At 46.8% G+C, this 21,318-nt stretch overlaps 1 protein-coding gene and 1 pseudogene across 2 annotated transcripts in view; both read left to right on the top strand.

Moving 5' to 3' along the window:
• Positions 1-20,146, top strand: part of LSS (lanosterol synthase) — a 37,509-nt gene extending 17,363 nt beyond the window's left edge. Inside the window, exons 17-22 of one of the 2 annotated variants that reach the window (XM_047099875.1) lie at positions 732-837; positions 12,374-12,439; positions 12,959-13,039; positions 13,577-13,747; positions 14,707-14,785; positions 15,349-15,571. In XM_047099875.1, the coding sequence (XP_046955831.1) occupies positions 732-837; positions 12,374-12,439; positions 12,959-13,039; positions 13,577-13,747; positions 14,707-14,785; positions 15,349-15,480 (635 nt within the window). In that variant the 3' untranslated portion in view covers positions 15,481-15,571. Of the gene's footprint in view, positions 1-731; positions 838-12,373; positions 12,440-12,958; positions 13,040-13,576; positions 13,748-14,706; positions 14,786-15,348 lie in introns of both variants that reach the window. The other variant, XM_047099874.1, reaches the window with a different exon arrangement.
• A 644-nt stretch (positions 20,147-20,790) lies between these two features.
• On the top strand, positions 20,791-20,910 carry LOC124527454 (uncharacterized; annotated as a pseudogene).
• Positions 20,911-21,318: the final 408 nt, after the last annotated feature.

The following is a 21,318-nucleotide window of genomic DNA, read 5'->3' as shown; positions in this document are numbered from 1 at the left end:
ATGATGGTGGATCCTTTAAGGAGCACTCCCTAAACACTGGAATGTTCTGTGCTCCTTGGCCTCTGAAGGTGGTCATAGTGCCTGTGGTTGTGGATGGAAAAGCTGTGGTTTTGTTTCTCGGAGGTTGGCAGAGGAGTCACCTGGCTTTCTGGCTCGAGCCTGGGCTGGCTCCTGCTCTGTTTTCCATCCTCCGTGGAGACCACCCTGTGTCCTGCGTGCTCTTCATGGAGCTCAGGCACCTGGCAGGAGGGTGTCGGTAGGGACCCCCTAGCCCTGTGTCCTCCCTGCTGTGCGCATGGTTCCGGTCTGTAAGGGCAGCTGCTTTACCTGAGTGCCTTCACCTGAGTTTCTCCTTGCAAACCTTGCAAATGCCCCTATACCCTGCTTGCAGGTCTCTGTCTCGCTTCTGTAACTGTTAAATGTGGTCTAGTTGGAGTGGCTCTGCCCTGTACCCCTCTCCTTTCCCCTCCCACTGGCTTAGCTCTCCTGTAGCCAGATGGGCCTCCAGGTCACTGTGTATGTGCCGGCCACTGTCCCCCCGCCAGTGGCTGTGTCTCCTGGGCCAGTCACTGGGGTCTCTTGCCTTGTTCCTCTGGAGGACCTTCAGGCTCTGGATGTTCCATGTAGGTCTGCATGTTATGATCTTTGCATTCTTCATGGTGTGGTCTGAGCTGCCAAATTGGGCAACAAGGTGAAGCTGATAGGCATCGATTCTTCCTTCCCTCTTCCAGGGGACATCATGATTGACTACACATATGTGGAGTGCACCTCAGCTGTGATGCAGGCACTGAAACTTTTCCATGAGTGTTTCCCGGACCACAGGGCCAGGGAGATCCGGTAAGGGTGGTCTTGGCACAGGGATGTTTGGTCACTGAGCCACGGGTTGGTCATCAGCTCAGGAGCCAAGAGCTGAGATGCTGCCACACAGGACACAGAGCGTGTTGTTGCTGGGGTGGGTGGCTCACTGCAGGAAGGGGACTCTGTGGATTAAAACTCACTTAATATCAGAAGGGATTTCCAGTGTTCCTGAGTCTAGTTGTATGCCCTAAAGTACAGTTGACCCTTGAACTGAACAACTTTGGAGTTAGGGGTGCCAAACCCCTGTGCAGTTGTAAATCTGTGTGTAACTTAAAAAAAAATTTTTTTTGCGGGGGGGGTGGAGGGCGCCTGGGTGGCTCAGTTGGTTAAGTGTCCGACTTTGGCTCAGGTCATGATCTCAGTGTTCGTGGATTCGAATCCCGTGTCAGCTCTGTGCTGACAGCTCAGAGCCTGGAGCCTACTTTGGATTCTGTGTCTCCCTCTGTCTCTGCCCCTTCCTGCTCACGCTCTGTCTCTGTCTCTCAAAAATTAGTAAACATTAAAAAAATTTGAAAAAGAAATTTTTTTTAATGTTTATTTTTGAGAGAGGCAGAGAGCAAGCAAGCAGGGGAGGGGCAGAGAGGGAGACACAGAATGAATCCAAGGCAGTCTCGAGGCTCCATGCTGTCAGCAACAGAGCCTGATGTGGGGCTCGAACTCACGACCCTCAAGATCATGACCTGAGCTGAATTTGGATGCTCAGTCGACTGATAGAACCACCCAGGCGCCCCATAAATTTGCATACAACTTTTGATTACCCAAAAACTTTACTGATAGTCTTGTGTTGACTAGAAACCTTACTGATAACATAAGTAGTTGATTAACATGTATTTTGTAGGTTATGTGTTATATATACTGTAATAAAGTAAGCTAAAGAAAACATTAAAATAATAAGAGGAAATATATTTACAGTACAGTATGATATTTATCGAGAAAAATCTGCGTGAAAGTGGAATCCATGTTCTGAAGTCAGTTCTACATCAAATATGTGTATTGAGGGCTCAGAGTGGCAGAGCTGTAACGCAAAAATGAGTTACTTTTCACATCTCTTAATGAAGGTCAGAAAGATCTGTACCCCCAACTCTACCTGTGTCCCCATAAACGGTAGTTTTTAAATAAGCCTGTCCTGTTGACATCTGACACATATGCAGAGAGGTGTACAGATCTCCTATGTGTGGTGCCTAATGAATTATCACCAAGTGGGCACATAGATGTAACCAGAAGCTGCCCTCCTGGTTCTCAGGCTGCTCTGATCCTACACTTAGGGAATCAGTCCCACAGCCAGACTCGTGGGTCTGGCTTCTTTCACTCGGCTCGGTGCTCGGTGAGGCCGTGGTTGCGGAGCAGCAGCCCACCCTCTTTGCTGGCGGCATTTCTGTTTGGCGCAGATGCCACACTTTGTTTATCCATTGGTTTGTCTTGGATCCTTGGGAGCCTTTCAGTGGGTTCCTGTGAATTATCCTGCTGGGAACACTCTGTACTTGCCCAGGGCACCCCCTTTCTTGAGGACACGTGCTTAGGAGTGTACTCTCTGTGTTGTGGGGTACGTTCATTCACTTTCGTAGATAACCCTTCATCCAGTGTGATCTCATTGTTTCATGCTTCACAGCAAACCTGGTATAGACTCAAGTTTGGTCGTGGTGTGCTTTCTTTTTTGGATATCGCTGGATCTAGTTAAAAAAGTACTTTTGAAAGGATTTTTACCACTGTGGTTATAGGGAAACCAGTCTGCTCTTTCCCTTCAATGTCTTTGTCAGGCTCTCCCAAGAAGGTAACGCAGGACTTGTAAGAGGAGTTGGAAAGTATATTTTCTTTTTAGATTTTCTGGAAGAGTTTGTGAGGTTTGTGCTATATCTGCCTCAAGTGTTTAGAGGTTCCATTTGGCCCTGGAGTTCCCTTTGACGGAAAGGGTTAAATTTTTATTTACAGGTTCAGTTTCTTGTTATAGAACTGTACAGATTTCCTTTTGTTTGTGTTTCTATCAGTTTTGGGGATTTTCCTGTTTAGCTCCATTTTCTGTGGATCAGCACAGAGCTTGCCCACGGTGCTCAACAGCTCCCTTGCCACTGATGGCCTCATTTCCTTCCTGATGTTGGCAGCTTGGACCTCTTCTCCACCAGCAGCTTATCAATCTCACCAGTCTTTTCACAGAAACCATCTTTAGTCTTTGATTCTGTCTAGCTATGTTTATGTTTTTGATGTTTGTTTTTGGTTTCACCAATTTTTGCTCTTTATTATTTTCTTTCTACTTTCTTTTTCTAACTTAGATGGATACTAAAATGATTTTCAGGCTTTTTAAATGTGCACTTAAGATACAGTAAGTCTTGGTGTATCATTCGGTTAAAATTATTTCTGTTGTGAGTTCTTCTCTGGCCGGGAGTTGTTCAGGAGTATGAGGCTTCATTTCCAAAAAAAATGGAGGATTTTCTAGTTGTGATTTGCTGGTTTTCTTCTGTCCTGGCAGGTGGTACAGCTGCTGGGGGGTTGTCACCTCTGTCTCGTCGTGATTTTGTCACCTGGGCCTGGGGGTCCATGAGCCATGCACTGCGCTGAAGGGTGATCTCTGGTCCCTTCCTCCGGGTACAGCTTGTTCTCAGTGACACTCTCGTGTAATTGACCTTTTTTAATGGATCATCTTTTTAGGAAGTATTCAAAAAAAAAAGTAAAGTGTGCCCTTTGGAGGAATCTTGGAGAATGCAGAAGCAAGCAGCTCATCATTGCTGGGAGGAATCTGTGAGGACTGCTTGATCTCCACGTTTCCATGGGTCCTATAGAGCAGGCTCAGTTGGTGCTGGCGAGGAGTCTGAGAGCAGGGGATGACTTTCCATGTCAGGAAGTCCCGTTCTCCTCCTGCAGGAGTTGTGATGGTTGTAGGCATTTCATTGTTTTAGTGGCCCAGTAGTGTCTTGGGTATTTCTAAGTTTTCATTGTCATTTTTCAGCTTTTCCCCATTTTAACCTTAATTAGTGTCCTCTTGCTAAATCTTCATCCAGAACCATTACTTTTCCCTAGATCCACGTGATTTTAGGGTCACCCTGTGTGGGGAGATCCCCCCCCTCCTCCACCCTTGCCCTTTCCTGGTAGTGTTGTCCTGGTCCCAGTCACTTCCCCTGTTGGCCTGGACTCCCCGACCCAAGGGGAATAGTGGGATGGGTGGGGGCAACAGTTCGGGAAGCACAGAGTGACTGTTGTTAACTGTGTTAAAGCTCTAGACCATTTTTATCTCTTGCCAGTTTGAACAGAAGCATTTAAATAAATGTATTAATTTATTATATTAAAATTTTAAATTTATCTGGGGGAGTTTTAGAGATATAGTTTGAGGTAGCCAGGTACTGTGACGCTACATATATGGAACATTCCATTTTTACTACCTTGACTTGAAATTCTCTCTTAATTTCAAGCTTACAGGAAAGTTATACTAGTAGTACAAAGCTTTCCTCTTTATCTTTTACCAAGATTCTTCAGCTGTTAACATTTCACATTTGCTTCATTGTGTTCCTTCAACGTATATTTTTTCCAAAATCATTTTAGGGTAAATTGCAAATATGATGTGCCTTAATCCCTAAAATCTGTAGCATTTCTTTTTAAAAATTTTTTTTTAAGTTTATTTTTGAGAGAAGGAGAGAGAGAGTCGGGGAGGGGCGGAGAGAGAGAGAGAGAGAGAGAGAGAATCCCAAGCAGGGTGAAGAGCAAGATGTGGGCCTTGATCTCAGAACTGTGAGATCATGACTTGAATCACAATCAAGAGTCAGATGCTTAACCGACTGAGGCACCCAGATGCCCCAATACTTTAGCCTTTCTTAACAAGGATATTCTCTTATGGAAATACAAGTCACAGTATTAACACTGTATAATATTAATGTCGATATAATCCTATTGTTTATTCTACAGAATTTATTTAAATTGCCCAAGTTGCTTTTATAGCAAAATCTTCCCTCATGATTTAACCCAGTGTCACTGAATTGAGCTGCCAGCTGTTAGTCTCCCCCTGGAACAATCCTTTAGTGTCTCCTTGGGGTTGACGACTGACATTTTTAAGGCTGTGACAAGTTTTTGTAGAATATCCTCAACATGTGTTTTTCTGGTGTTTCCCCATGATTAGATTCAGGTTATGAAATTACGCATTTATGTCAGGAAGATTACAAAAGTGATGGGGACTTCTTAGTGCATGACACCAGGATGTGCACGTCAATATGGACCCTGTGATTAAGGTGATGACCACTTGTTTTCTCCACTGTGAAGTTACTGTTTTTTTCTTGTGGGAGAAAGTGTTAGATTATGTAAGTGACCTGTTTCTCATCAAACTTCTACTTGTTAGTTTTCTCATCTGATGATGATTTTTGCCTGAATCATTATTTATATGATGGCTACAAAACTGTCATTTTTTCCATATGTGTTAGTTGGTGTTCTACTGTTTGCTTTTCCCCTGTTTGTTTATTAATGTGGAGTCATGGGTTCTTATGCTGTTGACTTTTTCTTTTTTTTTATTGTGTTAAAATATACCTAATGTGAAATTTATCACCTTAATCATTTTTATTTTTGTCTTTTTTAAATTATTATTATTTTTTTTTTTCAACGTTTATTTATTTTTGGGACAGAGAGAGACAGAGCATGAACGGGGGAGGGGCAGAGAGAGAGGGAGACACAGAATCGGAAACCGGCTCCAGGCTCTGAGCCATCAGCCCAGAGCCTGACGCGGGGCTCGAACTCCCGGACCGTGAGATCGTGACCTGGCTGAAGTCGGACGCTTAACCGACTGCGCCACCCAGGCACCCCTTAAATTATTTTTTTAATGTTTATTTATTTTTGAAGGAGAGAAGACAGAGCCCAAGAAGGGAAGGGACAGAAAGAGAGGGAGACACAGAATCTGAAGCAAGCTTCAGGCTCCGAGCTGTCAGCACAGAGGCTGATGTGGGGCTCGAACTCACAAACCGTGAGATCATGACCTGAGCCAAAGTCGGATGCTCAACTGACTGAGCCACCCAGGCGTCCTTTAAATTATTTTTTTAATGTTTATTTTTGAGAGAGAGAGAGAGAGAGAGAGAGAGAGAGAGAGAGCGAGTGGGGGAGGGGCAGAGAGGGAAACACAGAATCCAAGGCAGGCTTCAGGCTCCGAGCTGTCAGCACAGAGACTGATGCGGGGCTTGAACTCATGAACCGCGAGTTCATGACCGGAGCCAAAGTCAACGCTTGACCATCTGAGCCACCCAGGTGCCCCTGTACCTGTTAGCTTTATTTCCTCATCTCTTCTGCCCCCATTCCCTGGCAGTCCACATTCTGTTTTTTGTCTTTTCTTACCTCATGTAAGTGGAATCCTGTAATATATTTTTGTGACTGGGTCTGTTGGTTCTCACCCCCCTTAGGAGCTTCCCATGTATAATCTGAAACGTGCCTTGTATGTGGAGGGCAGGGAAAGACCGAGGAAAGAGACAGACCCTCCAGATGGGTAGGGGCAGTTTTTTTTTTAATTTTTTTTTTTTTTAACATTTATTTATTATTGAGAGACAGACACAGAGCGTGAGCAGGGGAGGGGTAGAGGGAGGGGGATACACAGAATCTGAAGCAGGCTCCAGTCTCTGAGCTATCAGCACAGAGCCTGACATGGGGCTCAAACTCACAAGCTGCGAGATCATGACCTGAGCCCAAGTCTGTTGCTCAACCAGCTGAGCCACCCAGGTGCCCCTGGGCAGTTTTAATAAGCAAAGGCGTGTCTTGGGGGGGGGGGCGGGGAAAGGGGCAGAAAGGTAATGGATCCCTGCAGGCTCTCACCAGATCATAGAAGTTTATAAAGAGGCCCTACCTGGGCTCAGTCCTGTATACCTTGGAGAAGTTCTTTTTATTTTTTTAATTTTTTTATTTTTTTACCTTGGAGAAGTTCTTAGTACCACATCACCATCTCAAGGTTGGGTCCTTGTAGCAGCCTCTGGTAGCCAGAAAGGCAAGTGGAACCCATATCCCCAGGACAGGGGAAGGGGTGAGGAGCCTCCCAAGTGCCCAGGTCCAGCTCATGGGTCAGTTGGCAGTCGCTCCTTTTTGATGGCCTTCCCCAACAGGCTTATTTCACTGAGCATAATGACCTGAGGGTTCATCCATGTTGTGATTTGTGTCCAAAGTTCCTTTTTAAGGCTGAATAATATTCCATTGTATAGATAGACCACATGTTGCTTATCTGTTCATCTGTTGAGAGACACTTGGGTTGCTTCCACGTTTTGGCCATTGTGACTAATGCTGTAGTGAACAGCATTTAAATTCCCTGGTGGTCACTTCAGCTGGAGTGGGAGGTGCAGCAATGTCTGATCAGAAGCAGCAATCAGAGCACAATATTTTGGAAGACGGTCCTTTTTGCCCACCTAGGCGCTGTAAGCTGTGTGTAAGCTGCTCCAGGAGTAGGTGCACACCAGCCTGTCGAGGGGCTGGGGCTGGGAGACGGGTGGCTGCTGCCGTGCTGAGAGCTGCAGTTTCCCCTCCAAGCCTCCCCCTGGAAGTTGCAAGCCTCGGACAGACTCCAGAGTTACAGCAGACAAGGTGCTGCCGGTGCCGTTGGTGCCCAGGTGGGAGACAGGTTCCTGGGGCTTCCTGCTCGGCCACCTTCCCAGAGTCCTCTCCAGTTGATTTTTGATATTGATCTTACAGCTAGACAATTTGCTGAACTTAAAAATTTGATGCACTTTATCTTATTGAGCAGTTTTAGGTTTGCAGGAAAATTGAGTGGAGGGTTCCTGTTTACCAGCCCCCTTCCACCTCCTACCCCATCTTGCATAAATTGGTTCGTTATTTTACAATTGATGAACCGATATTAATACGTTATCATCCAAAGTCCACGGTTTACATTCAGGGTCACCCTTTGTGTTGTACATTCCATGGGTTGTGACACATCTATAACACGTGTGTTCATCATTATCCTATAGTAATGTTTCACTGCTCCAAAAATTTTCTGTGCCCATTCACCCTTCCCCTTACCTGTCCCTGAGAATCACTATAGTTTGCCTTTTCCAGAATTTCACAGTTGATTTGCTTCTTTCACTTAGTGATATGTATTTAAGTTTCTTCCCTTTTTCTTTTTCTTTCTTTAAATGTTTTTATTTATTTTTGTGAGCACGTGAGCGAGGGAGGGGCAGAGAGAGAGAGGAAGACACAGAATCGGAAGCAGGCTCCAGGCTCTGAGCTGCCAGCACAGATCCGGATGTGGGGCCCAAATTCATGAAATGTGAGATCATGACCTGAGCCGAAGTTGGACACTTAACTGACTGAGCCACCTAGGCGCCCCTCTTCCCTATCTCTTCATGGCTTGGATGGGTGGCTCAGTCAGTTAAGCATCAGACTTGCAGTTTGTGGGTTTGTGGGTTCAAGCCCTACATCAGGCTCTGAGCTGTCAGCACAGAGCCTGAAGCCTGTGAGATCATGACCTGAGCTGAAGTCTGATGGCTCCTTTGTCAACGATCACTTGATTAAATTTATGGGGGTCTATTTCTGGGCTCTCTATTTTATTCCATTGGTCTCTTTGTTTATTCTTTCTCCAACACCACACTGTCTGATCACTGTAGGTATTATAGCAAGTCTTGAAGTTGAGTGGTGTTGGTCATTGACTTTATTCTCCTTCCGGAATTGTATTGGCTGTGCTGGGTCTTTTGTCATTCTGTATAAACTTTGGAATCTGTCAGTATTCCAAAGTAACTTGCTGGGATTTTGATTGGGATTGCATTGAATCTATAGATGAAGTTGGGAATATCTTTGATTTCTTTCATTGGATTTTTGTACCTTTTCTGTTATAGATATTGTACATATTTTGAGAGATATATACCTAAGTATTTAATTTTTGTTCTTGATGCTAACATAATTGATCTTGTGATTTTAATTTCAGAATTGCTCATTGCTGGTAGAATTGTTTTTTGTCTATTAACCTTGTATCCTGCAAGCTTGCTATGATTGTTTAATAGTTCCAGAAGTGTTTGGGTTGATTCTTTGGGATTTTCTATATAGATATTGGGATTTTCTACATAGATAATCATGTCATCTGTGAACAGGCACAGTTTTATTTCTTCCACACCAATCTATATACCATTTCTTTTCTTGTCCTGTTACATTGGCTAGGACTTCCAATACGATGTTGAAGAGGAGTGGTGAGAGGGTACATCCATGTTCTTCATCTCAGCAGGAAGGCATCATTTCTCACCATTAAGTGTGATGTTAGTTGTAGGTTTTTTGTAGCTGCTCTTTATCAAGTTGAGGAACTTCTTTCTATTCCTAGTTTGCTGAAAATTTTTAATCATAAATAGGTGTTAGATTTTGTCAAATACTTCTGCAGCTATTGATGTGATCATGTGATTTTTCTTTTTCAGCCTAGTTGATTTGATAGAGTATATTAGTTGATTTTTGAATGTGGAATCAGCTTTATGTACCTGGGATATCGTTTGTGGTATATTATTCTTTCATGTTATTGTATTTGATTTGCTAATACTCTTGAGGATCTTTGTGTCTGTGCTGCTGGGAGATAATGTTCTATAGTTTCCCTTTCTTGTGATGTCTTCGCTTTTGGTATTCAGGTGATGCTGTCCTCATAGAATGAATCAGGCCGTGTTCCCTCTGTGTCTATTCTCTGGAGAACACTGTAGACACTTTGTATAATTCCTTCCTTAAATGTTTAGTAGAAATCACCAGTAAATCCATCTGGGCAACTCTTTATATTCTAATTAATTGTGGCTTCTTTTGATTCTTCTCCCTAGACCGTCCTATCACTTGCAAATGATACATTTTTCTTTGTCTTACTGCCTTGGCTAAGCCTGCATAGCAGAAGTGGCAGTAGTGGCATCTTTGTAGTATTTCCTGATGTTAAAGGGGGCTGCTTCCAATATTTCTCCATTTAGAATGATTTTTGCTGTAGGTTTTTGTTAATTACCCCTTTTCAGGTTAACAAAGTTCTTTTTTTGTAATTAAAAAAATTTTTTTTTTTTTTTTTTTTAATTTTTTTTTTTTCAACGTTTATATTTATTTTTGGGACAGAGAGAGACAGAGCATGAACGGGGGAGGGGCAGAGAGAGAGGGAGACACAGAATCGGAAACAGGCTCCAGGCTCTGAGCCATCAGCCCAGAGCCTGACGCGGGGCTCGAACTCACGGACCGCGAGATCGTGACCTGGCTGAAGTCGGACGCTTAACCGACTGCGCCACCCAGGCGCCCCTAAAAAAATTTTTTTTTATGTTTATTTTTGAGAGAGAGACTGACTTCAAGCAGAAGAGAGGCAGAGAGAGGGGGAGACATAGAATCCAAAGCAGGCTTCAGGCTCTGAGCTGTCAACACAGAGGCCGACGTGGGGCTTGAACTCACAAACCGTGAGATCATGACCTGAGCCGAAGTCGGGTGCTTAACTGACTGAGCTACCCAGGTGCCCCTTTTGATTTTTTTTTTAAATGTTTTTTTTTGGGGAGAGAGAGCGCGAGCGAGCATGAGTGCGAGCGGGGGAGGGGCAGAGAGAGAGGGAGACACAATCCAAAGCAGGTTCTAGGCTCTGAGCTGTGATCACAGAGCCCGACGTGGGGCTCCAACTCATGAACCATGAGATAATGACCTGAGCTGAAGTGGAATGCTTAATCAAGTGAGCTACCCAGGCGCTCCTGACAAAGTTCTTTTTTTTTTTTTAATTTTTTTTTAACGTTTATTCATTTTTGAGACAGAGCATGAATGGGGGAAGGTCAGAGAGAGAGGGAGACACAGAATCTGAAACAGGCTCCAGGCTCTGAGCTGTCAGCACAGAGCCTGACGTGGGGCTCGAACTCACGGACCGCGAGATCATGACCTGAGCCGAAGTCGGACGCCCAACCGACTGAGCCACCCAGGCGCCCCGACAAAGTTCTTTTTAATGCTACTTTGTTAAGTTTTTTCCCTCTGTTGTGAATGGGTGTTGTATTTTAGGAAATGATTTTTCTATCTCTGTAAGGATGATAAACATAATCTCTTTTATATGTTAATGTCATAGATGATTACTATAGATCTTCCTAGTGTTAAAACCCCTCTGTTTCTGGAGGTGTTTTATGCCAACTTAGTATTGCATATGTCCAGCTTAGTATTGGCATATATCTATGCTGTATTCAGTTTCTTAATATTTAGATTTGAATTTTGCATCTATGTTCATTAATCAATAGCCTGAAGATTGTGCTTTGCTACATCACTTTTATATGGTCTGTTGGATTTGCAGAATAACAAGGGGTGTTCCTTCCTCCTGTGTTTTCTGAAAGAGTTTGTGTAACATTAGAATGATCATTGTTGGTGAGTTAGTAGAACTTACCTTTTAAACTTTTAGGCCTGGACTTCTTTTTCTGGGCAAAGTGACTCCTGTCTTTAGTAGTTGTAGAACCATCCAGGCTCCCTCTCTGCTTGAGGTGGTTTTGAGAAGCTACTTTTCCAGTAGTTTGTGCGTTCTGAGTTTTCCCATATGCTGCCGAAAGTTTTTTTATTTTCTCTTAACCTTTTAGTTTCCACTATACTTGTGGTCACATCACTCTTTGGTTGCTAGTGTTATTTATTTGTCCCTTCATCCTTTGTTATCTCTTGCTGAGTCACAACATTACTAAGACTTGGTGGCTTCAAACAGCACATGTCTGTTGCCTCACAGTTTCTGTGGGTCGGGAACCTAGGCACAGCCTAACCAGGTGCTCTGCTGCAGGTTCCATGGGGCTGCAGCCAGGATGCCGGCCAGGACTGGGATCTCATCTGAGCAGCGGCTAAGGGAGGGTCTTATGGCATTCATGTAGTTGCTGGCAGGTTTCCATTCCTTGCAAAATGTCAGCCTCAGGGTCTCATTTCTTCTCTGACTGTTGTCTGGAGCCACCCTCAGTTTCTTGCCATCTGGGCACCTCTGTGGTGTCTCATGAAGCTGGGAAGGGCCAGGGAGTCTGCTTGCGAGACAGAAGCTAGACTTCCCTGTGCCCGAGTCACGGAAGTGATGTCCCATCAGCTTTGCTGCAATTTGTTGTTTGGGAACAAGTCTTAGGTGCCGTCCACACCCAAGGGATGGGATGACATGGGTGTGGGTACCTGTTGGTGAAGGTCACGGGGGTCACCTTGGAGGGTGTATTTGTATCTTCACTCTGGCCTTTTCAGGGAACCAGTTATTCTCCTAAAGTACCAGTTAGACTTAGGATGGATCTCTGCCCTCAAAATCTATTATTTTCTAATTTTTCATTTCTTTTTAAAATTTCATTCTGTATATTTACTGAAACTCGCGTCAGTGACATTATTGGGGTGAAACAGAGTTTGTCTGTATCTGTAGCTGCTTGTAATACGGGTTCATCGCTGACATTTTACTTCCCTCCTGCATTTCTTTTCACTGGCAGTTTGCTTCTCCCTCCTCTGCCCTCTCATCCCTTCTTCTCTGACCTTTGCATTTCTTCTCTCAACTGTTGGTTTATTTTTACCTATTTTTGTAAGGGAGACCTTGCTCATTCTTCTGAGGCCGTGGGACGGGTGAACTCAGGGTGGGTGGGTTGCTCTGTTGGTTAGCCATCCTTCTGTGTTCCAGGGAGACGCTTGAGCAGGGCCTGGAGTTCTGTCGGCAGAAGCAGCGGGCTGACGGCTCCTGGGAAGGGTAAGTGAGCTCCCGGTTGTGTGCGTGGGATGGGAGGGCTCTGCTCTTCTGTGCTCCTGTGATGCTCAGTCGTGTGCTCCGGGAGTGAGCTGCCAGCAACAGATTTCTGGTGGGCCTTGTTCAGTTTTGAACACTTGGCCTCACGCTGGCGGTGCTTGCTCAGCTCACTGTTAAAGCGGTTTGGCCAAGTGTGTTGGAAGGGCTCGGTGGCCTGGTTTGTTGTGTCTGTGATTACTCCTTCCTCTGGGTGTGCATCAGTTCTTACACTGCTTTGTGGCGGCAGCAGCTGGAGCCATCTTGTGAGGGTGGGGGGTGGCAGGTGTGTTTTCCTTGGCCTGAGAGCCTGGGGACACTAGTCAGTTGCTTGCTGAAGGCTATGTGGATGGGTTTCTTGCAAATCACCCCAGCTTCCTTGATTCCGTGATGGAGGGTGTTCCCAAAGTCCAGCAGAATTCCTGTTGTTTTACACGCCCTTCTGAATGAGACTGCAAGGCTGAGGTCCTCCTGTCTCCCCTCCAGCTCCTGGGGAGTTTGCTTCACCTACGGCACCTGGTTTGGGCTGGAAGCTTTCGCCTGCATGGGGCAGACTTACAGCAGCGGGTGAGTATGGGCATTTGTCCCTGCTGGAGTGAGGCTCTTTTCAGCAGGACATTCTGTTGGGGGTGTCTTTTCCTTTGAAGTATTTTGTATTTTTCTAAGCTCATGAGCCAACAGCACCCTTTCTAGTAAAGACACTGCTCTGGGAAGTTTCTGGCTTGTGTGTGGAGGGGCACCTTGGGCTTGCGTGGGCCCCACGCCCAGTGGGATACCCTCTGGGCTGGGCTGAGAGAAGGGAGGTGGCTCAGATCTGAGCTGTCTCCAGCCACCTCACCCAGCTATGTTTTGTGGTGTTTCGGGGTGGTCATACCTGTGCGGCATCTGCAGCCAGAGAGCTTTTCAGTTTATCTTCCCAGCATACCTAGGAGGCAGGTGTCTCTGTGCCCTTCACTTCACATAGTGGGTGGGACTGGGGTGCAGACTGCCTCCCTCCCCCCCACCATTCTCCTCCCCTTACCCCTGGGGAGGCCTGGCCAGTGGGCCATCGGGCCTGGGACCTCCCTGGAGTGACAGCATCTCCTGTCTTGCTGGTCTCTACAGGGCTGTGTGTGCGGCGGTCTCCCAGGCCTGTGACTTCCTGCTATCCCAGCAGATGGTGGATGGGGGCTGGGGGGAAGACTTTGAGTCCTGCGAGCAGCGGCGTTACATACAGAGTGCCACGTCCCAGGTCCACAACACATCCTGGGCCTTGATGGGGCTCATGGCCGTCAGGTGGGGGCTGTGAGACCCATCCCCAAGTAGTGGGGTTGGGAGGAGTGGGGTGTGGGTGGCTGACCTGTGAGCAGGCGTGGGAGGAGGTGAGGCCTGCAGGGCGAGGGCATATGTCTGGCCAAACACAGGGCTTCCTGCAGAGAGGCTTGCCTTTTAGAAGACCACCCAAAGTGACAAGGGAGACAAGAGGCCTGTGTCAACAGCGTAGGGTGAGGCAAGTCCCTGTAGTTGCTGTCTTTGGGCCTTCCTACCTCCATGTGTGTGTGTAAGCACAGACACGTGCACGTGTGTGCACGTGTGCATACATGCACACAGACACGCGTAGTGTCCCAGCCTGTGCGGTCTTGTTGGTTTTGAGGCCATTTGGGGAATCTTCCTAAAACTCCCTCAAAATTAGGCCAGGTCAGTGTGAGCAGGAGCAGCAGTCTGTGGGGGGGACCTCTAGGGAAGGGGGCTCAGGGACCAACCCCCAATCTGCCTACCACAGCCAAGCTCAGTCCTGCACCCTCAGTCCTGGGGTGTCATCCCTTTCCATGATGAGTGAGGATTAGCACATGTGGCGTGTGCGGCCCTCAGAGGGTCCTGAGGACCAGTGGGCCGACAGCCATGAGGTTTCACCTCATTCTGTCCAAAAGAGCAGGTCTGGAGCAGGCGGGGCCATCAGCCAGCCACATGTGTGGGGCTGCCCACCTGGCCTGCTCACCTCCACATTGGCTGCCTTTTGCATTTTTGTGGGATTCTGGGTAGAAAACGTGCAGCGGTAGCCTGCAGCGTGCTAACTCTCATGGTGGGTTCTGGTTCCTTGTGTGCGTCAGCGCCAGTTTAGTCACCACGCAGGATTTCCCATCTGCCTTGTGCCAGTAGCGCAAGGGTGCGGGTGCAGGTTGGGCTGTAGCCAGAGGCGCTTCCCCCAGAGAGTGGTGGCAGGTGCACTCAGTGCCTCCTCTCCCTCCCCCCAGGCATCCCTGCGTAGAGGCCCTGGAGAAGGGAGTCCGGTGTCTGCTTAGAAAACAGCTCCCCAATGGCGACTGGCCCCAGGTATGCTGAGGAGGTCTGAAGAGCTCGAGGCCCAGCACCGACCTCGATTTGCACGAATGTTTTCACAGCCCTACGCTGTCCCTGTGTCCCTGGTGACCTCCTCGCGGGCGGGGTCTCAGCTTTGGGGATTTGAGATTAGTGAACACCGCCAATGAGAGCCTGTGGTGGAAGCAGGTGTACAATGAAGCCCTGGCTCGGAGGCAGGGCTGGTGGTGCTGGGGCAGAGGATGCTGGATAGCCTCAGGCTCTGCCTCAGCATGGAGTGCAGGAGCACCTTCACCTGTCTCCTCTGATGTGGGGTCACGAGGTCACACGAGGCTGACCCCCTCCCTTGGATGAGTCCAGGGTTGACAGCTGTGAGGGGCTGGTAACTCAGGCCAGAGGGTTTGCTGCAGGGTGAGGGGTCCAGAGCTAGGGTGGCAGCAGGGGGATGGCCTGCAGAGGTTCCCTCGGAAACCCCCCCGCCTCTGGGAGCCTGCCAGCTCTCTGGCTAGGGTCTCTGTTCAGGGAGCCCCTTAGCCACCTGCTAGAGCCTTTGTGTTTATTTCTCTGTGTTCTTTCAGGAGAACATCCCTGGCGTCTTCAACAAGTCGTGTGTCATCAACTACAGCAGCTACAGGAACATCTTCCCCATCTGGGCCCTTGGCCGCTTCTCCCACCTGTACCCTGAGAGTGCCCTTGCTGGCCGCCCTTGAGGGTGCCTGGCAGGCAGTTGGGTGGTGGGCACTGTTGTCCGGGAGGGCGGGGCAGGAAGGGGGCATCATCTCCCGTGAGCTGCAGGATCCCCTGCCCAGGGGTCCAGTGCCCCTCACAAACCCCTTCCCCGGGGTGGGACCAGGCCTGGGGCAGGGGTGGGGCCGGTGGCTTTAGGTACTGGATTTTCAGGGTAGGTTTAGTTCTTAGAAGAGCTCATGGAGCTCAGGTGAGGAAAGGAACAAGATGAGCCATGATCCTGGCACAGTGTGTTCTGCAGCACCTAGCCAGGGTGTGCGGCCTTGCTTTAGGGCTGGGAGGGCTTTCTCCACCAATACTTCAGTTCTTGGGAGAGGGGAGTGCGGCCTCCCCTCTTCCTGCCCGGTGCTGCCCAGGAGCCAGCCCGACTGGGCTTGCCCCTAGGCTGGCTCTTCCTATTTCTTCTGTCTGTGGGGCTGAGGGACGTGATCTGTTCACCGTGGCGGCCCTGGGCTCGGCAAGGGACAGGGACCAGACTCGCCGAGTGTCTGTGGCTGTGTGGAGGGGAGTCAGATGTGGCTGCTGGCCGTACCCTACACCCTAGGCTCACCCACGCTGCATCGTGGTCACCAGTTGTGGGCGCCAGTATCGCTCTCTCCCAAGTTTGTAGCCTGCAGTGTCTCGTGCTGACAGGCGCAGGCAGGAGACTAAGTGTGACGAGGGACAAGTGCTCGTGAGTGGTTTAGTGGTTACCACCATGGGGCACCACGTGTGCCAGGCACAGCGGAGCAGTCAGCGCTGCTGGCTGGACGGGCCTGATGCTGTAGGGTGCCCTCTTGGCCGCCGCCAATGCTCATGTCCTGGTTTGTGCTCTGAGGGGAAGTGAGGGCTGGAATTCCAGGGTGGTGCCTCTTAGGAGCTAAACCTTTCAATTCCCTTCTGGCTCTATGTCTGGTTTGGTGTGCATGGATTTGGGGGCCAGGATGGAAAAACTTGGGCTCTGGATTTGCCTTTGACCTATGAGGACAAGTGGGTCATGTGCTCAGGGCTTCGCTAGGAGTGTGGCTGTGAGGAGTCACCAAGAGCTTTGATGAGAATAAAATCCAGGCCTGGTGTTGCCCCTAGGGCCCTGCTCTGGTTGGCCACCCTAGTGCCTCTCTGCCTGTTCTTCTGTGCCACCTCCTGGATTGGTAGCCGCCCCTGACTGTGCTCCCTTGGCAGACCGTCCTCCCTCAAGACAGCCAGATGTCGGAGTGTTCCTCTGCTCCTGCCATTCTCTGCCCAGATCCCTACAGGGCCATTGCTGAGACTTTGCACCATATGGCCTTGACCCTGCAGCTCTCTTGGCCTTGAGTGCCATCCCTGACTCTGCTTGGGGCTTGCCTGCTTTGGGCTTGAGCTGTTCCTTCACTAACTTCTCTTGCCCCAGGGTGGTGCTTCTGCTACGAGCCCTGCAGGGCTGGGTTTTGTGTACACGTAGATGGCCCCATCGGCTCTACTGGCTGCCACACTGTGTGGCACGTAGTGGGTGTTCAGTGGATACCTGTTGACATCAGCACTTCTCCCCAGACATTTTTAAACTCGGGTTTATTTTGGCTGAAGGAACTGTTGGGATCCCTTTGAAATCATCGGGTTTGCTCTTGCACTTCTTTTCGTGGCCCCTGTTCTCCCCAGCTGGGGTAATAGCAACATAGGTGGTGATTGACCACAGTCTGCTCCTTGAAGTGGCTGCTGCCCCTGGTAGGCTCCCAGCCATGGCCAGATCATAGGGTTAATGAAACCTAAGAAATGAAAATCTACTTTTATACTGCAAATGTTGTCACTTCTGTGGGCAGCTACCTTAATAAATTGACATGTGATTCCCTTAGAAGCATGTCACACTTGTGTTTTGTCTCATCTTGGAAAGAGTCACAGATGTGGGGTTTTCAGAGACTCACTTGGATACCATGTTGGACACTGGGCCACCACCTCATCAGTTTCAGGGGATAAGAGTAACTGCTTAAAGATGAGCAGGTGCATGTTGTTTTGAATGGAAATTATGCGCTTCAGCCTAATTAAAAATCAAGTTCTCAACAAAACAGAACAGAAATAGAATGGACTCATGAATATAGAACAAACTGGTGCTTGCCAGAGGGGAGAGGATGGGGGATGAGTGAAATAGGAGAAGGGGCATAAGAACACAAACTTCCAGTTATAAAATATGTAAGTCAAATGATAGAAAGTACAGCATGAAACATATAGCTGATGATACGGCAGTCCCATTGGGTGGTGACTGCACTTACTTTGGGGGTACTGAGCATGTACACAGTTGAATCAGTGTGGTGCACCTGAAACTAACACAACCTTGCGTGTCAGTTGTACTTGAGATTAAAAAAGAATCAGGCTCTCTTTCCTGGGCAAATCATCAAAGATGCTTGAATTCAAATTATTTTTGGTTATTGGGAACAGATTCTGAGTATTTACTGGGAAGTTTTTGCTGGAGCCATATTAGGTTTTCTGCATTCACCAGATGTAAACTTTAAACCTTTCCTTTGAGGAATTCTCTAACTATAAATCCTTAACTCACAGTGGAAATTCAACTCTAAGAAAATACTTTTCCTTACTGAACCTAATCAATATGCTACATATATTTAGATTTTATTTAGGCAATAAAATGTTATAAAAAGTAATGCTATTTACTGTTGCTTCTTTATCCTTTTCTTATCTCAGCAGTTATGCTAATTATAGGTTAATTGGTCAGCTTGATTTATCTTTGTCTCCATCTGCAATATAAATTTTTATTCACGATTCACTTTGTTTAAAAAGGAATTGAGGGTAGAAACAGAGGAAAGTCGATAGGACATGAGGCATGGGTCGGGGTCAGATTGGTTTGTTCTTATGACCTCAGTTTTGGTGCTTAGCTTTCTAGGAGGTGGCTGGAGCTTACACACAACAGCCCCAGTGGTTGGGGAGATGCTGGTCTCACCGGTTGTGGATGGGTCACAGCTAGGGCGTCTGCTCGCGGTGGGATCCCACCATAGTCACCCACATAGGTGGCAATGGAAGGAGGCTGAGGATGCTGCTCTGGAGAGCACCGGGCCACTCTGTGGTATGAACTTCGTGCCTGGCATTTTCACCTGGGGTTTTGGGTGCTGTCTCAAAGACTCCCTTTCATCACTCAGGAGGATATAAGGGTGATATGGATAACTTAAGGTTACCTGTTTTCTTCAGTGAAAATGATTCACCCATTAGTTTCTCCATGATGACTACTGGTGGGTGATTTCCAACCTTTCTCTGGGGACAGTGATGGCCCAGGGAGTGTCTGAAACCCATGCTTGAGACAAGTGGAGAACAGCTAGTTTGCATGGCTTCAGGTGGCCTCAGATACCTTCCCCACAACCAGGCCTTTTGTGGGAGTGAGACGCAGTGGGCTGGAGACCCTGTGTCTTTGATGCCCTCTCTGGTTCTTGGGAGGGGGTAGAGAAGTGGGGGCTATTCTTGGACCATCCAGGAACAGGTGAGCACTGAAACAGCCCATGGTGGCCAGAATACTTAAAAAAAAAAAAAAAAAAGTGCCAGTGACCTGTTGGATGATCTTGTGTGGTCCAACATGCATATGATTGGAGTCTCACAGAATGGGGTGGGAGGGAGGCAGAAAAACATCTGAGTAATCATGGCTGAAATTTTTCCAGGTATGGAATATATAAACCCATAGATCTGTGATGCTCAGCAGACACAGAACAATCGCACAGACGAAACATGCCAAAACCAAAACCTCCTCCAGAGCACATCATGAGTTGATGAAAACCAGTGATGAATAAAGGCTTAAAAGCAATCAAAAACAGACATGTTATATACAGGTGAACAAAGGGAAGGACAGCTGACTTCTCATCAGGTAAAATGCAAACCAGAAGGCAGTGCTGCATGACATCTTTATAAAGTATTAAAAGGGAAAAACTGGTCAGCTTAAAATTCTCTATTCATGGAAAATGAAAGTGAAGGCAAAGTAGACCCTTTCCAGACAAACCAAAACTGAAGGAATTCTCCAGCAGCCTTGCCCTACAAGAAACGTTGTTTGGGCCCAAGGATAGTGATAACCAGGTGGAAACTGATCTGCACCAAAGAATGAGGCCCAGAAATGTTACGTGTAGAAGGCTTTTTCCCCTTTGTTAAAAACAAGCATACAAACAAAAACCTCTTTAAAATAGAATTAACTTTTAAAGGCAAAAACAAGAATGTGAACACGGACAAGAAATGTGCTGGAGGACAACGGCAGATGCTGCTGGGAGGGCTCCCCTTGTGTGTCAAGTGCTGCGTCCCCAAGTGACAGTATTTACCAGGACACAGATTGTTGTAAGTAAAAGGAACCTATTGTAAACCCAGAGTAAACCACTAAAAAAAAGAAAGGGGGTATAGCTAGAAAACTGATAAAGGGGACAAAATAATCCCAAAGGAGACAGGAAGAAAGAACAGACAGGACGATAGAAAATGTGATAAACCTAACTTGTGGACTGGATTGTGTCTCCCAACATTCATTTGGAAGAAAAGGACCTAAATTTGGATATGGGGCCTTTCAGAAGATGATAAGGTTAAATGAAGTCACAGGGTGGCTCTGATCTGATAGGACTGGTGTCCTAAGAAGAGATGAGGGGACACACAGGAACGACCACGTGAGGACAGAACTCTGCCCACACCTGATTCTCAGGTTTTGTGCTTTCAGAACTGTAAGAAAATAAATTTCTGTTGTTAAAGCCACCCAGTCTGCTGTTTTGTTAGGTAGCCCTAGAAAACTGCCGCACCAACCATTTAAGTAATTTTACTAATTGAAGGGCCAAGTGCTCTAGTTAAAAGCAGAAACTGTCACATTGAATGAAAAAGCATGACTCGTGTGTTGTCCGTGAGAAATTTTAAATGCAAAAATACAGGATAAAAGGACTAGTTTAGAAAACTATACGAAAAAACATTAATCATAAGGAAAAGTACTATATTAATATAAGGTAGGTTTCAGGAAAAGGAATGGTACTAGAAGCAAAGAGTCATTTAATAACAGTAATGCGTATGCCCTAATAACAGAGCTTCAGAATATGAAAATCAAAAACGGGCAGAGGGAGAGGGAATCCAATAAAGTGGGAGATTTCAACATTGTCTCAGCAGGAACAATCTTGAGTAGACAAAATCTTGAGCCAACTTGAAGTGATGGACATTTATGGAACACTTCACCTAACATTCTTTTTCAAGAGCTTATGGCCCATCATTCACTAATACCACATGCGGGGTGAGGAAATTTGAAAGGATTGAAGCCATACAGTGTATTCTCCAACTGTAATGGAATGAAATTAAAAATCAGTGACAAAAAGAATACTTGGCAGGGGAGCTACCATTGCACTCCGAATGTGCTGACCCCTGCGATTTCCCCAAATGTAGGAAATTTGACTGCATAATTTGTGATGGGGGAAAAAAAGAGAAAATCCCAAATATCTGGAAATTAAGCAATATGCTTCTAAATAACCAATGATCAATAAATGAAAGTACAAGGGAAATAAAATATTTCAAGCTAAGTGAAAAAAATGACATCAAAATTTGTGGAATGTATCTAAAGCAGTGGTCATAGAAATGGTTACAGGCTGAAATATTAACACTAATATAAGGTTTCAAATCTGTGATTTAAATGTCCACCTTAAGAATTTTATTTTATTTATTTATTTATTTATTTATTTATTTATTTATTTTTAATGTTTATTTATTTTTGAGACAGAGAGAGACAGAGCATGAACGGGGGAGGGGCAGAGAGAGAGGGAGACACAGAATCTGAAGCAGGCTCCAGGCTCTGAGCTGCCAGCACAGAGCCCGATGCGGGGCTCGAACTCACAAGCTATGAGATC

The sequence above is a fragment of the Lynx rufus genome, unplaced genomic scaffold, assembly GCF_022079265.1.
Source record: "Lynx rufus isolate CCGP_SWC_20201006 ecotype Redwood Valley unplaced genomic scaffold, mLynRuf1.p SCAF_5, whole genome shotgun sequence".
Lineage (NCBI taxonomy): Eukaryota > Metazoa > Chordata > Mammalia > Carnivora > Felidae > Lynx > Lynx rufus.
Note: the sequence above shows the minus strand (reverse complement) of the source record. Positions and strands in the feature narration are given on the sequence as shown.